At 42.9% G+C, this 14,549-nt stretch overlaps 1 protein-coding gene across 1 annotated transcript in view; it reads right to left on the minus strand.

The window, feature by feature from the left end:
• Positions 1 to 14,549, minus strand: part of ADAMTS17 (ADAM metallopeptidase with thrombospondin type 1 motif 17) — a 153,518-nt gene that overhangs the window by 110,183 nt on the left and 28,786 nt on the right. Inside the window, exons 5-7 of the mRNA XM_062501440.1 lie at positions 13,880 to 13,963; positions 13,414 to 13,571; positions 7,294 to 7,337 (exon numbers count right to left, since the gene is read on the minus strand). Coding sequence (XP_062357424.1) covers positions 7,294 to 7,337; positions 13,414 to 13,571; positions 13,880 to 13,963 — 286 coding nt within the window. The remainder of the gene's footprint in view (positions 1 to 7,293; positions 7,338 to 13,413; positions 13,572 to 13,879; positions 13,964 to 14,549) is intronic.

The raw sequence follows: 14,549 nt of genomic DNA on the forward strand, positions 1-14,549 counted from the left end.
CTGCCTCAAAGGCTTCTCAGCCTCACACACACAGTAGCCAGGAGCAGTTCCAGAGCTTTTTCTGACAGTTGTTTGGCAGTGTGGGCTTAGCTGGACATCAATTAGGCTCCTGCTTCTCTGTTTGCAAACACAATGACCCCTTTCCGAGACAAACAGCAGAGATTTCTTTAAATCATCATTAAATGCTGCTTAGCCATAAGCAAAGCCTTGGTTCTTAAGCAGTGTCCCACAAATCATCTCTAATTTAGAAAACAATCGAGGCAAAAAGATGTCTAGGAAATAAAACTGTAAGTCAGAAGTTCTGGCATAGTATATTCAGGAGAACCAAAACTCTAAGACCTGTCTGTCGCACAAAACGAAATGTTAAAATATTATACTTCTGATTGTTTTTTCTCTGTGACAGCATGAAAATGTACTGAATTGCTTCTGAGGGACACTATTCTGTAAATTCACTGGGAATTGTTAGTTCAGTTATAACAAGTCCTCTTCCCCTAGAGTGGTCGCATGTCACAGCCCCAGACATAGCAAGAGGGTGAGGGGTAAAAAGATGGGGAAAGGAACACCACATGCAGGTATCTACCCTTTAAGCTATGAGACCAAAATTCCCAGGTGCTTTGTGTACATGTCTATATAATTTCACACAGACAGAAATGGCCCTGGAGTGGAATGCAGGACGTGTTTGCACTTGCACCAGTCAAGCTGCACAATGATTTAGCACATAAAGTGATATATGAGAGAGTTGAAATCAAAGAATAAAGTCTGAGTATCAGCAAAAATATCAACAAAGTCATGGCAAATATTTTCCCTTGTGACTTACTGCTTTCAGTAAAGGCAGCAGAAAGAAGCTCAGTTACTCACCAGTTAGACACTAGGCTAGGATTTGGAGTGAAGTCCTGAATTCCTGAGGGGAAAAGACCATAGTTCTGGTGGCCACTGAATTTTTTGGAGAAAGCCAGTCTGGATGGGACTGGAGCAACCTGATCTGCTGTAAAATGTTCCATGGCAAAGGGTTGGAATGAGCTTTAATGGTCCCAAATCATTCCAGAATTCTATGATAGTTCTATCAAGATGCATTTCATTGAAACAGTAATCAGCACCACCCTGTATAATGCTGAGATGTGATGGCCTGGAGAATATTTACTCAGTAATATGTTGCCTGGTAAAGTACTATGGGTCCTTTCCACTGCATTTTAGACAGTTGCTCACTTGCATTTATCAAAACACATCCCCATGGACCATTAATAAAACCATGGGAGAAGGCAAAGCTTTCAAGTTAAATCACCTTAAACATCCAGCACCAACTTTGGGGTGAGCCACAATAAAGACTAATACTCTCCCAAAGTCTGAAGGTCAGGAGGGAGCAATCAACAAGAAAAGCAAAATTTAGGATGAGCAGAGACCTGCTAACAAACTAAAGCAAGGTGGGAAGTTGATGGGAAGGTTTTGGACATGCTGCTCTACATCTGACAACAACTAAGAACATATTTCAGAAACCAGCTTAAATATCTGTGAGCGTTAATTACCAATAGCAGTTTGATGGAGGACATGAAAGGCCAGGTACAGAGCAGGAAGTGTGTTATTCCTCCCTGCTGACAGTGTTTAGTTCCAGCTCCCCGAGAACAAGCTTCAAACACACACCACGCTGCAAGACCACTGTTTTATCTGCTGGGATGGGTGAGCATGACAGACAGATAAATAATGGGAAAATAAAAGGGCCTGAAACACATTTTGGGGCTGCAAAAGGAAAATGATGTATTGAGGAGAACTAATGAGGAACTGCTGGAGGTTTACGAAGGCTAAAGTGGAGTAAACGTAGGGAAATTCCGTGACCTCGGTGGGCACATCCTGCAGTCTGAGTGATGGAAACCAGACCCTCCAGGGCCTCTGGGAACAGCAGCCTCTGCCTGTCCAGGCCCAGCTGAACAAAGACAACACGAAGGAACAAAACGGAGCAAGAGCTCCTATGAGCTCTGAACTAACCCCAAAGAGAAACAGGGAAAAAAGGAAAGGGATGAGAGTTCATAATGAGAGCAACTGGGGGTCTGCAAGACCTCAGAGCTGGGAACTGGAAATACGTGGAAGAGGGAAAAATGACAAACATACAGAAAACCTGTAACTAATCCTCTACCACTAAACACATTTGTTTTAATTATCCACGTTACTGCCTTCACCCAAGACACGAAACAGAGAAAATTTTAAAAGCTAACTGTGAGTCGATAGCATGCACAGATTGATGAATTCCCCAAAAAAGTGATCAACCACCTATTTTCTACAAAAACTCCTTGCAGCAGGACAATATGAACAATAAGGACAGTACCCTTTTCAGCCAAGGAGATCAAGAATGCACCAGTGCCCTCAGTACATGGAATGAATAGACAAACCTAAACAAGAGTATTGAACTGCAAAACAAACCCAAAGGCAAATAAAATTCAAATGCTCTATTCTCCTTAACAATAAAACCACAATGTAAGATGGCATCAGGAGGGTTACATGTCTCAGATAATATCTAAAAACAGTACCAGGATCCTGACTCCAGCGAAGTCACCACCAAGATTCTGAGCCTGATGTAAGCAGGATTTTCCTCTGGTCTTGAGTGCAGAGTGAGGAAGCCTGGCTGAAGCCACATCCCCAAAACAAGAAAAGGAAAAGCACAGACAGGACACTGAATGAGGCAGAGCAAGGGTTACAGCAGCAGGAATTCCCAATTATCTGAGCGCTTATCCCAAGGCTCTACTGAGATTGATGCAATCTCATATTACACTTGCTTGGCACATGAATTTTTAGTGGGAATTTGGAAGAGGAAGGATTGCTAGCTGGTGAAAAAAACCTGGAAGGCTGTGGTCGGTAGGGTGGGGCCTGGGAGATGGCAGTGATGAATATGCCCAATAGCACAGTTCAGCACTGTCTGGATTATGCAGCCCAGCATTTATTCCCTAGCAACCAAAAGGCAAGGGAAAAACTCTCCCACTGCACTGGACCACAGCTCCCTATGGTTTCCTAAAGCCAACAGCCTGATTCCACTGCCCTGCAGAGCCATGAGTGACACAGATTTGCAGCACTGTGAGGTCCCTTTCTTTCCCAAACACCAAATCAACTTGATGGTGTCTCTTTAAGAGACATTCTAACCTCCAGTATGTTCATTTTAATGCATTAAGCTGTGTTTAGGTTTGGGCTGAAGGACAGTCCCAGCAAGGCTTTTGCTAAAGCCAGGCACTGCTGCTCTAATGAATTGTTTTAAGCAGCAGGTATTTCTATTTATTCTGGCATCAAATAAAAACCCGCCCTGGAATATACAGAAACATTCAACATGAACCACTATGGAAAATGTTTTTAATGTGAGAATTCCTTTTCCACTCAGAGCAAACCAGCTAGACTTTTCCCTTTCCTTGGGGATGAATTCTCTGTTGTGACACTGGCAAGGCAGTGGAATCAATATGGCACAGGGAGCATAATTTAAATGAACAGAACAGGCAGGATGACCAGAATTGTCTCCTGCTGTGGACAGGCCAGCCAGAGGTGGCAAATGGCCAAGGAAAAGATAAAAATGTGCAGTCCCTTATCCAGGTGTGTTGTATGGAATAAAAAAACCTACTTGGAGATACAGACCACAGATCCTCTTTTGCCAAACCTGGCCGTATTTTAAACACTTTACAGTGATAAACAGCCAGGAGATGGGGATGTTTTTCTCCAAACACCGATTTCACTTATGGAAAGAGTCTGGAAAACTGTGTTTCTCAATCACCTCCACTCTGTGCTTGGTTTTCTCCAGGCAGCTATTCCTTCAGCTCAGCCTGCCCCTCTGCAGTACACACACTCACTCTGCTTTCTTTTCCCCGACATCAAGCCACAGAGGAGCACATGTGACTGCAGCAGAGGTAAAGTCATTTTTAACCGGGGCAATTTAAGGATATTTAAGACACATTCTCATTTTCCATTTCCCAATTCCACACTGCCCCCAATTTTATTATTAGCTGAATACAGGGAAGCTTCAGCTTGGATCTGGGGTAACATGTACACTGAAGAATGAAGGCCAAGCTTTGCCTTGAAATATGCAGGATCATTCCTAACTAACCGTAAAGCTGCTTATTTGGCACTGGCAGTGGAAATATTGAACGAAAGGGGCATTCTCAATCTGCTTATGTCACAGAAAGGTTGGATTCTGTCAGTGTGCAAGGCTCCAAGCTGCAGCATGATATTAATAGCAAGACATTAAACTTGCAATTTGGCTGGCTCGGAGGCAGCTCCGTTGGAACACAGATTTTTCTGCAGGAAACGGCAGCTCTGGTTGGAGTCACAGCACGAGGGATGAGCCCAAAGCAGATTTGGGAATTTTGACTGGTGTGTGAGGAGGCTGTGTCACACAAAGAGAACCTTCCTGCTCAAAATGAGGAGTGCATCCCACAGCAGAGGCTGTTGGAACACGACTGTTCCGCACAGGAATATTGTTTTCCTTCTGTCCACCTCCTTTGGAATCCATCCATTCCCAGGCCTAACTTACCCGACCAAGTGGGGCTATGAGCATTAACAAACTATTTCTTACACAAACATAGTTCTGTTACGTGGTGCAGACAGTGGGGTATCACCCCACCAACACATACCTATACATTTTCCCCATTTTTGAGCTTGTTTCTGCCATTATGTAACCCTCCACACTACCCTGGCAGCTGGGCCAAGAAAATTTGAACCAAGTCCCCAGAGCAACTGGTTTCAGTGAGGGGCCCCTGCCAGAATACAAATACAAACCTCCTGCTGCTGTTTTCTCGCTGTGTCTGCATGGCAGGCAAAGATTCCAGACAGGTTTTTCAAGATGGATCTTTCAGAGCACAAATGAACACCTCTTATGAGCCTTGAAACTTTGGAATCCCACTTCCCAACAACAGCTGGGCCTCAAGGCTTCCACCGGGGTAAGTTTTGCTTCTTTGTTTCTCACAACGTAAAGAAAATCAAGGCACTGTCACTGAAAATAACATTACCTACAGCACTCTGAGTCCTCTTATTTCAGGATATAATACATCAGATTCCTTAGAGTCCCTTGAACATGACTAAGCAAGATTAGATTCTGGACTTGTACTGCATCACACCCCCAAGAACTCCACACTCTTTAAAGGAGACCTCCCTAAGCCATGCAATCTCCTGCAGCTTTGCACTCAAAATCCTCATTTCACAGAGGTAGACAGAAGCATCCAGAATGCAAGTGACTTGCCAAATGTCACACAATGAGTCAGTGCCAGAGCTGGGAATAGAAATCAGGAGTCTAAGAGTCCAGATTCTCTGCCTTATATAGAGCAGCAGCCTCAGTCTCCTGGTTTAGGAGAGCGGCTGCTCACTGCATTTACAGGATGGCAGCACTGGCATTGCAACCTCAGCCATAGGCAACGGTGAAAACACACATGCATCTGCTGAGACTATGTTCTTCATCTGCTCAAGAGTAAAGCAAGAAATGAAAGCAAGCTGCTGTTGTAAGAGAACTTTGAGGAGTGCAACAACCTCAGCATAACCATTAAGACCAAATGTGATGTCACTCACTGGACTCACTCCTTGCTTCCACAGGCAGTCCTGCTGATTTGGAGAGAAATATCTGGGAGCTGGAGTGAGAAACAGGAATCTGGGAATAGCAGAGATGCTTGAAACACCCAGATAAACCCTCCTAAGCCAGTATGGAGGATCAATGGGCATCTGCCTGTCTCAATTGCTGCACTCATATTAAGCCCAAGTCAAAGCCACGCTACACGGCTGCTCATATCACCCAGGTATGTGCACATGGCATGGAAGTCTGGCTAATAAAAGCCTATTTATCTACAACTGACACCTGCTTTTCCCAATCCGGACAAAGGAGGAAAACCAGAGAATCTTTTGCATGGTTAAAATGTAGTACTACCAACACTAGTCACTTTCTCAAATCAGCTGCATGTCACAGAGGAACATTCATTAATTTATTCTTCCTCTGACATGAAAAAATGCAAATGGCAGTACAAGACCAAATGGGGCACAGAAAATGCTTAAGTGAAGATATAAGTGCTTTACTGCCACATAATCAAACTGTCAGGGGAGAAGGTAGGAAAAACAGGATTGAAGAGAGCAAAGAGGCAGGCTGGTTTTGTCCCAAGAACGTTCACTTTCTAAATATCTTGGAAAACTATGCTGGAAAGAGTAACAAGTGAGCTTAATCTTCATTGCTGTGATCTTCCACTTTCTCCACTGCAGCCACAGCCTGCAGCAAGTTGCAGCACAAGAAATAACTTGGGTATTGTAAGAACAGAAAAGAAGTCATAAAAATATTTCCTTAGTCATGCTGTCTCTGGTAATATAATTCCCTGAATAGAAACCTTCAACAATACTCTAAGTATGGAAAGAGCTCCGACTTTAGTCAGCATGTGTCTTCCATCAGCTTCTCTCTCTCATTTTTTGTAAACTTCTTTATTGTATTTTACCACAGTCACCTCCAGGTGCAGGCGCACGGTGTAAAAACCTTTCTCAGTGGAAGTGTGTTTTCCATTGGACACAGAATAAACACACTGTGAGGGATTCCAAATGGAAAAAGCTTGGACATAGGTGAAAATTAGGATCCATCCTAAGTTTACAAAGAATGGAGGATAAGGGACCACTTGACTTTAAGGGAAGTCTAAAAACATTCATGCCATCATCACAGAGAGGATGTTGAGCTGTGCCTCCAAACACTGCTGCCACTGTGGGGATTATAAAAAGCAGGAGAACACAGTGAAGGTTACTGCTACCTGAGTTAAATAAATAAACAAAGCATTTAATGTGTGGGATATAAGGACCCTGTGTATGCAGGCTTTGGATACGAGTGAAGGCAGTTAGGAAGTAGGAGGAGCAGGAGGCTGAAAAGAAGATTTAACTTGGCTTTTCTACAATGAGGTATTCTTCTCCAGTGTCTGAGTGCCAGCTTGATCTGGGAATGTCACACAGTTTCTTACAATGGGAAATACACTTCTTAGTTAACAAATTCTTGTTTGAGGTGACAGGGAACTGAAACGAACATTATACAGACACACCAAGAGGCAGTTTCTTCTGCATTCACTCCAAAGAAGCAGAAATACTTAAGGATAATTCCTGAACCCAGAGACTTCCAGGTCTTAGAAGGGGTTAAAATTTAATATTCAATATATATAGCTCATACTCTGCTCAGTTAATCCATATTTGCATCACAGAGGTATACACAGAGCAGCAAGACAAACATTACAGCAAAACAGAGAGTGAAAGACTGCCCAGAATACTCCTCTTAGCACAGAGGTGGCTATCAAAATACCCTCCCCTGCTTCTTGGACTTACCCACAGTGTCACAAGGCTCGTCTTTGTGCACGCAGAAATCTGTCCTAGAAAGAAAAACAGAAGAGAATTGAAATGTATCCTGTGCCTCCAGACTAGGAAAAAGCAGTGGTGCATGACTCACATATCATGGGTGTTAAGGGCTGGGGATTTTGTAAGGCTGCTGTGCAGTCTACACGATGGCAACACAGATAGCAGCCCTGATTGCTACTGAGCTTACAGGCAATTATGTGAATCAGCCCCATATACCACAGTCCAATTTAACAGACTTAGGATTCAGCACCTAAAAGAACCCTGCCTCAGCCTGTGATGTCACATTTACTCCACAACTAGATTAAAACTGAAGCTCTCTCCACAAGTTAATTGTAACAATAAGGAGCAGACACCCTGTGATGAACCCTAAAAGACAGAGGGAGTAGGAGATGTGTGGGGCACAACCCGAAGGCACAGAACTAATAATATGCACCCAGAAATTCTCAATTCTTCACTAGAATAGAAAAGAACATGAAAGAAGGAGTACTAAACAGAGAAAGACAGAAGGTGACATGGAAGAAGAGAATTTCAGGATTTTCCTGGTAACGGGTAAATTGGCTTCAGCTGAACTTATTACAGTCAGATTTGCCATGTGATGTTTTGAATCCAACACAGAGAGGTTCAAGAGACTCCATTTGGTTCCCCACATCCCATCAAGGCAGGAGAAGATATTACAGATGCTAGTGGCACCCACAAATCAACAAGGGGTCCATGGGGCTGTATTAAACAGGAACAGATGAAAAGCCTTGAAGCTCACCATTGAAACACTAACACTTCATATGAGAAGATTATGTAAATGAGTTTCTCCATGACAGAAAAACAAGTGTGTGTGGGGGGGAAGGTATTTTATAACTAAATTAACAGCTTGAATGCATTTCAAGAAGCACTTAGACCTAAACTTTTAGGAGCTCTCTTTGCCAGGGATGCTTTGCAGTGCAATCCACAATGAAGAGGAGCTGCAGAGAAACATCAAATGTGCTAAAACATTTCAGAAGTTCCTTAATCCAAGGGAAGCTGAGGAACTGTAGTCTCTATTACCATGGCTTTCCTCGCCCTGGGAGACAAGAGAATCCTGTAAGTACATTTGGAATGTGCCATTAGAAATGACTGAGTCCCCGTAGGATTTGAAGTTTAAGAGTTTGGGAGGAGGAAGATCAAAAATACTTAGAGAAAGAGAAATACTTAAAAGAAATATAAAAATAGAAGAATATTAGAAATGCTCTTTACCTGAAAAAAGTTATAAAACTAGGGTTTATAGGAAAAGGGATTCAAGGCCCAGGACTCTGACTGATAATTCCAGGCCCTCCACACCAAACTCCTTTGAAAACCACAAATCAAGCTGTCAGGGGCTTGGAAGGAGAGCACAAACAGCCATTACCAGCTCTTGTTCAGAACACATTGAAAACCAACCACACTTCAGTGCAGAAAAAACATAACAACCATCAAAGCGTTAAAAAAATCAGACAGGAACCAAACAAAAATCGGAAGCTACGACCACACACCGGCCCCAGCTTTCATTTTTCACTGCAGCCTGTGTCTGGACACCTTGGCATTCCAGCCTTCCCAAGGAAGACTGATGACAGTCTCCTGACAGAGCTGGCACCAGCGCGCCTGCTCGACTTCCCAGAGCCAGCTCGACAGAGGTTTATTTAAGGACTTATTATGTTATATAAACTGCTAAATCAAACAGATGCTTTTCTTGTGACAACAGATAGCTGAACTATTAGTGGATGGCAGGAGGCCACAGCTAGAAAAGCCTCTTTGCCTCTCTGTCTCGCCTGTCCTGCCCTGCAAATAATGCACAGAATTTCTGCTCACGCTGTCCCACACCAAAAAGCGTCTGGCACTTTCTGGCAGCTCCACAGAGGAACTACCACCATGCTATTAAATAAGGGGTCTGTAAATGATCCAGCACAACTTGCAGACTCTTCTACAGAGGTAGAACAACCCTTGTATGTGAGTGCTGTGATGCTGTTTGGCCAGGGAAGGGCTTGAAGCACACCAGCAGCAGAACTGAACATCACTGACAATTCAAGTATAAAACCTACTCAGCTTATCCTTAGAAGTGTCATAAACACAAGACCAAGAGATTTCATCTTCTATTCAAATATATGTACAAAAATGCCAGGATTTAAACCATCTGGACCATTGCAAATATTTTATCCCAAAACTCTGTGCCTGAATAGAAAAGCATAACCAGACTTCTAGTCACAAACCAGCTTGGTGGGCCTCCATCTTCTTCCAAAGGCAAGGACACACCTCATCACAAAGCCCATTGCTGAAACTCCTATAGTCCTTCCCTGGCAGTCAGAGAGAAAACTCAGCAAGGAAAAGTGTTAAGAATGATCTGTCTCACCTGTGCCTCAGTCACACCAGTGATTTAAATGGTCCCATCCTGGCACCTGAAACTGATCTGCTTTTAAAAAAGTTTCAGTCACAGGTGTCTCTCTGGCACATTTTTGAGCTCAACTGCATGGGTAATTTTGAAGTGGGAGTTTGACATGACTGATACTATAATGATACTCAACAATGCAGGAAAGATATTTTAATATTTACTGCATGTGCAAAGGTCTCTTATCACAGAGACAGTTCTGTTAGCAGATTTTTTTACAGAGCTGTATTGAAATATAACTCTTACCCCAGGAGCTTCAGCTCAAATCCAACATCTGAACTTATCACAAGGTCTTGGATAATATATTGAAATCACAGCTGTATCTGTGAACCAGTTTTCACTTTTAGCCATTGACTGAATTAAGCAGGACACAAGTTCTCATCCTGTGACCTGTGAAATTCTCAGTCATTATCTCATGTGGTACCCAGCAGAGGTTTCTATTAGATGAGTACAATTCTCAAAAAAATGACAAGTCAGATGTTTTGTTCAATAAAAATAGCCAGAAGAGCTCAGAACTGCTCCTACAGTCGCTCTTCCATCTGGCTCCCACCAGCTGGAAAAAAATACATAACTGTGCTAAGCTAAACTCTGCAATTCAAGTCCTTCCTGTGAGAAAGGACAGCAGTTGAACTGTGCAACAGGAATAAGAAGCATTCTGTTAAGTGGCTATTCCCAACATCCTTCAAATGACATCTTTTGACCAGTCTAACCCTGCAGGGTCATAAAGCTAAAGGACAGAGGAAACTGGTACAGTCCAAAACCTGCCAAAATAAATTTTCCACGTCCATAGATACATTCAGAAGCACTATGTGCCCAGTTTCCTCCACGTACAGTGAATTCCTCCATTTACCCATTCAATGGGAAGGCAAAGAGCTGGAGAAACGTGGAAAGGAGGATCAGGCTGCAAATGGAGCAACTACACCTCTGTGTCAGGAAAAAGCAAGGCTTTGCTTCAAGACAGCTCTGAATCTTGTTCCTGTCAGTGTTGGGACATTGTTTGCTCTGCAAACTTATCATCACCTATAGTCTAATAGGTGACCCAAACACCTCCAGCCAGGAGCTGGGATAACATCAGTGTGCCTGAAGATTTCCCAGGGAATGCAAAAGATAGAGGGATCAAGAGAGGGAATGTGTTTTAAATGAGACATGCTTCTAAAATCTCCAAGATATAGATTCTGCAGACAGAAGTTATTCTGGTCAGCTGCCTGTTAAAATATGAAGTACACTCCCCAAAGATGCCAGAGACCTGAATTTCTGCAAGTTCAAAACCAGAATTTGAATGAGAAAAGTCTGATGATTACAGAGACCACAACACTGTATTCAGGCCTTCAGGGCTGTGGCAGATTATTCCCAATGTCTGCCTTATTTAATGAGCTGGACAATGCATCTTATTTCACAGGCACAGTTTGTTTCTTACCTGGAACTCAGGTGGATACCATTAAAATCCCACAAGAGAGATATTTGCTGCCTAACTAATCTACTTTTGCATACAAATGAGGGTATGGGAAACATCACTTAGAGGTGAAGTTTCAAAAGGCAAGCTTGCCTTGGTGTTTCAAATGAACCCAGCCAGATTGGAACCAGAGGGATTTCTTCAGAGCTTGACCCCAAAGAATCTGTTTCTAGTCCTTAAAGCAGCTGCAGCTGCTGAAAATTCAGCTTCTGCTTTTTCTGGCACAGTTGCTTGTGCTGGACATGCTGCTGCTCCCACATCCTCTACCACTGGTCCATCTGTACAGTCTGGGGAGGGTCCATGGACACACACACACACATTTCCAAAGCCAAAAGGAGAAAAACTCATTTCCCTGACACAAGAATGGGGCTGCTGGCCCAGAAGTCTTCCAAACAATGCAGCATCCTCCATGTGGCAGAAGCAGGATGGGTTAGGATGACAGGACACAGCAAGAAGGAAGGAAGGACTCCAAGTACACACTTCTGGACTCTCCAGCAGCAAAAATGCTGCTCCTGTGCAGAGCTGTGTGCTCCTTGGCCTGAATCTTCTAACCAAAGCTAAATTTGGTTTCTAACCCAACCAAATCTGTACTTTTCCAGCTATTCCCACTGCAAAACCCTGCAAAGCCACTGAACAATTCCTCCTACAAATTCTTTCTACAGTTTTTCCTCAGAAGCCCAAGTTCAACTCATTTAGCCTGATATTATGCATTCAGTTTTGAGAGCAGCAGAGATGAAATGCTCTGCTTGTCCCCCCACCCCGTGCTCAGAGCCCATCAGAAGAGATTCTCTCTGCCTCACTTGTCATGCAGGACAACTGGATACCCAGATGAGTTTAACAAAAATGTTATTTATTTAGGCCCTGATCCAGTGGAGCACATGCTTAACTATAACCAGGATGTGCAGCCCATTGACTTCAAAGGATCTATTCCCCCTGTCTAAACTGTTAAGGATCTGCACAAGTGCCTGGTGCATTGCAGTGAATACAGAGGGGAGAGCAGGGTTTGGGGGAGCTGCACACACGTCCGTGGAGGAGATTTCTCAGGAACTTTGCTGGCCTCATGCCCTGCTCACCAACTCTTTCACTGAACACTCATCAGAATCCCATGGATAGTTTGCAGTGGGTCTGTTAACACAAATCTAACACAAGAGATTTTTACAATCAGGATGGTAATTTATGCAAAAAACATGTAATTTCTACTTATACTGTTGGCAGAGAAAATAAGTGAAAGAGGTGAGCAATACTGAACTGCAATACACACATTTCCTGCCTCAAATTGGGGAAGAAGAGGGTAGGAAGTAGTGTTTTTCTAGCCCAATGATCACCCATATTACACCGTAATTTTGTGCTCACTTTAATTATTCAGAGATCACTCCTGTAAAAATGAATACTTCTTTTACATCTTAAAGGATGCAAAAACCTTGAAAAACCACGAATTTGCTACTCAAAATTTGTGGTAACTGTGGGAAATATGGGACTTGCATTGCATTGTGAAGTTGAGCTCAGGGAGTTTGAGGAAAAAAGACTGTTGTCCCTACAACACCCTTCTTCTTGCTTTATCTTATGTGTTTGACACATCAGTAAGTTCAGAACTCCAGGGTGCAAAGAATTTCCATCAAATATTTCTACAGAGATCATTTCATATCTGAAATAAATACAGAGGTTTTCAAATACACAAATCAGTCAGGAATGACACCCCTCCTCTATCTCAGTTGTGATAGAGGGGAGTTCTTAAAGTGGTTGTTTCCTCAGGCAAAGAGAGAGAAAATTAATTTAGTTTATGGTATTGCTCTCCCTCTTTCTTTAGGAGATAACTCCCTCTCCAGCTCCCCAGGGCTGACACACTGTCTGCTGCTCTCAGACTGCTCAGCTGATTCATCCCTAACTGCACACAGAGCAACTGAGCTCACCTGTGTTCTCAGTTCCGTACCTTCTTTCTCCTAGGAAGGAGGGCTCCAAAACCTCCCCTATTTTTTCCACTCCTACCAGCTGGTGTGAGAAAAAAGCACTTCATGTGCTACAGCCACATCCTGATCCTGACTGCGACACAGAACAGTGACCACAACTGTGACACTTTGACTCAAGAGGAGAGTTGCTTTTGTACAACCTTTTCAAGGATGTACAAAAACAAGACAGCAAATGTACAATCCTTTTCTTGGATTTCTGCTTGACCAGATAACCCCACCACTGACCATGGGCATTACTGGTTGAAGTAAATTGATAGACCAGATCTTCCCATACATACCTGGTCACAAAAACAGCAGCATCCACAGGAGGGGTGTCATCCCTGGCACCAGGAACCTGGTTGTTACCAAGGTATTTTGCCCCACCATATTCTTCATTTTGCCACTGACAGAAGCTCTCCAGAGATCTCTCTCCATGATGCCCAATGGACAACTTTGCCTTTGGGGAGAATAAAAGCCAAAAGATATATAAAAGGAAATATCTTTAGATAAAGCCATCAGACCTCTCTGTAACAGTTAACTCCAGACAAGCAGACAGCTTTACCAGGAAGGATAAATAAAAGGATTCTGGTTCCTTTCACTCCCACAGCCCTGTACTTCCCACCTTTAGCACTGCCTGGTGAAGTGGAACAAGCAACACCTCACAGTTGGTGATCCTGAGGCCACACATGCCTCACATCCCCTCCCACCCCTGTGGGACACCACAAAGCAATTCCAGGAGCAGGGGAGAAAGGGGTTGGAACTCACAGGGCGATTGTGAAGCAGGACCAGTTTGGTCACTCGAATGTTGACTTTAATTCCCAGGCTTTGATGCTGGAACATGTTGTACACCTGTCAAAGAGCAAAGAAAACATCCGGAGCTTATTAGTAGAAATATCAAGACCTAGTAATACTTGAAGAAACTGATTGTGACTAAAGTTAGACATTTCTCCTTTTAAAAATTGATGCAAAAAACTCCCCCCAAATGGATTGTGCTACTACACTTAGTAAAATAAAGAATTTTTAAGAGTTACTGTGAAAAGGAGAAAAATATTTCAAAGGAACCATAAAGATAAAGTCTCAGGGACATGGATATATGTTATGAAGTGTCCAACTAACATAGATCTTCAGCATTTAAATATCAGAGATATCTGAATGCAAGATGAAATAATGGTGTGTCTAAGACTTCAGGAAATAGAATGGAAAAGCAATTTCCCTCTGTTATTTTCATATCTTATATAAGAGAATAGTAATAAGGCAGCACATAATGACACAAGCCTCAGGAAATACAAAAATAGCACCGGAATCTACCTTACTACTCTCTCCAGATTTTGCATTCCAGCTCAGATACTTCACCTCATTTTTATAGGTTAGAATATAAGATCTTAATTGATCCCAGAATTTTATTCCACCCATTTCTCTGTGTACAAATGTTTTA

The sequence above is a fragment of the Cinclus cinclus genome, chromosome 13 (genome assembly GCF_963662255.1).
Source record: "Cinclus cinclus chromosome 13, bCinCin1.1, whole genome shotgun sequence".
Lineage (NCBI taxonomy): Eukaryota > Metazoa > Chordata > Aves > Passeriformes > Cinclidae > Cinclus > Cinclus cinclus.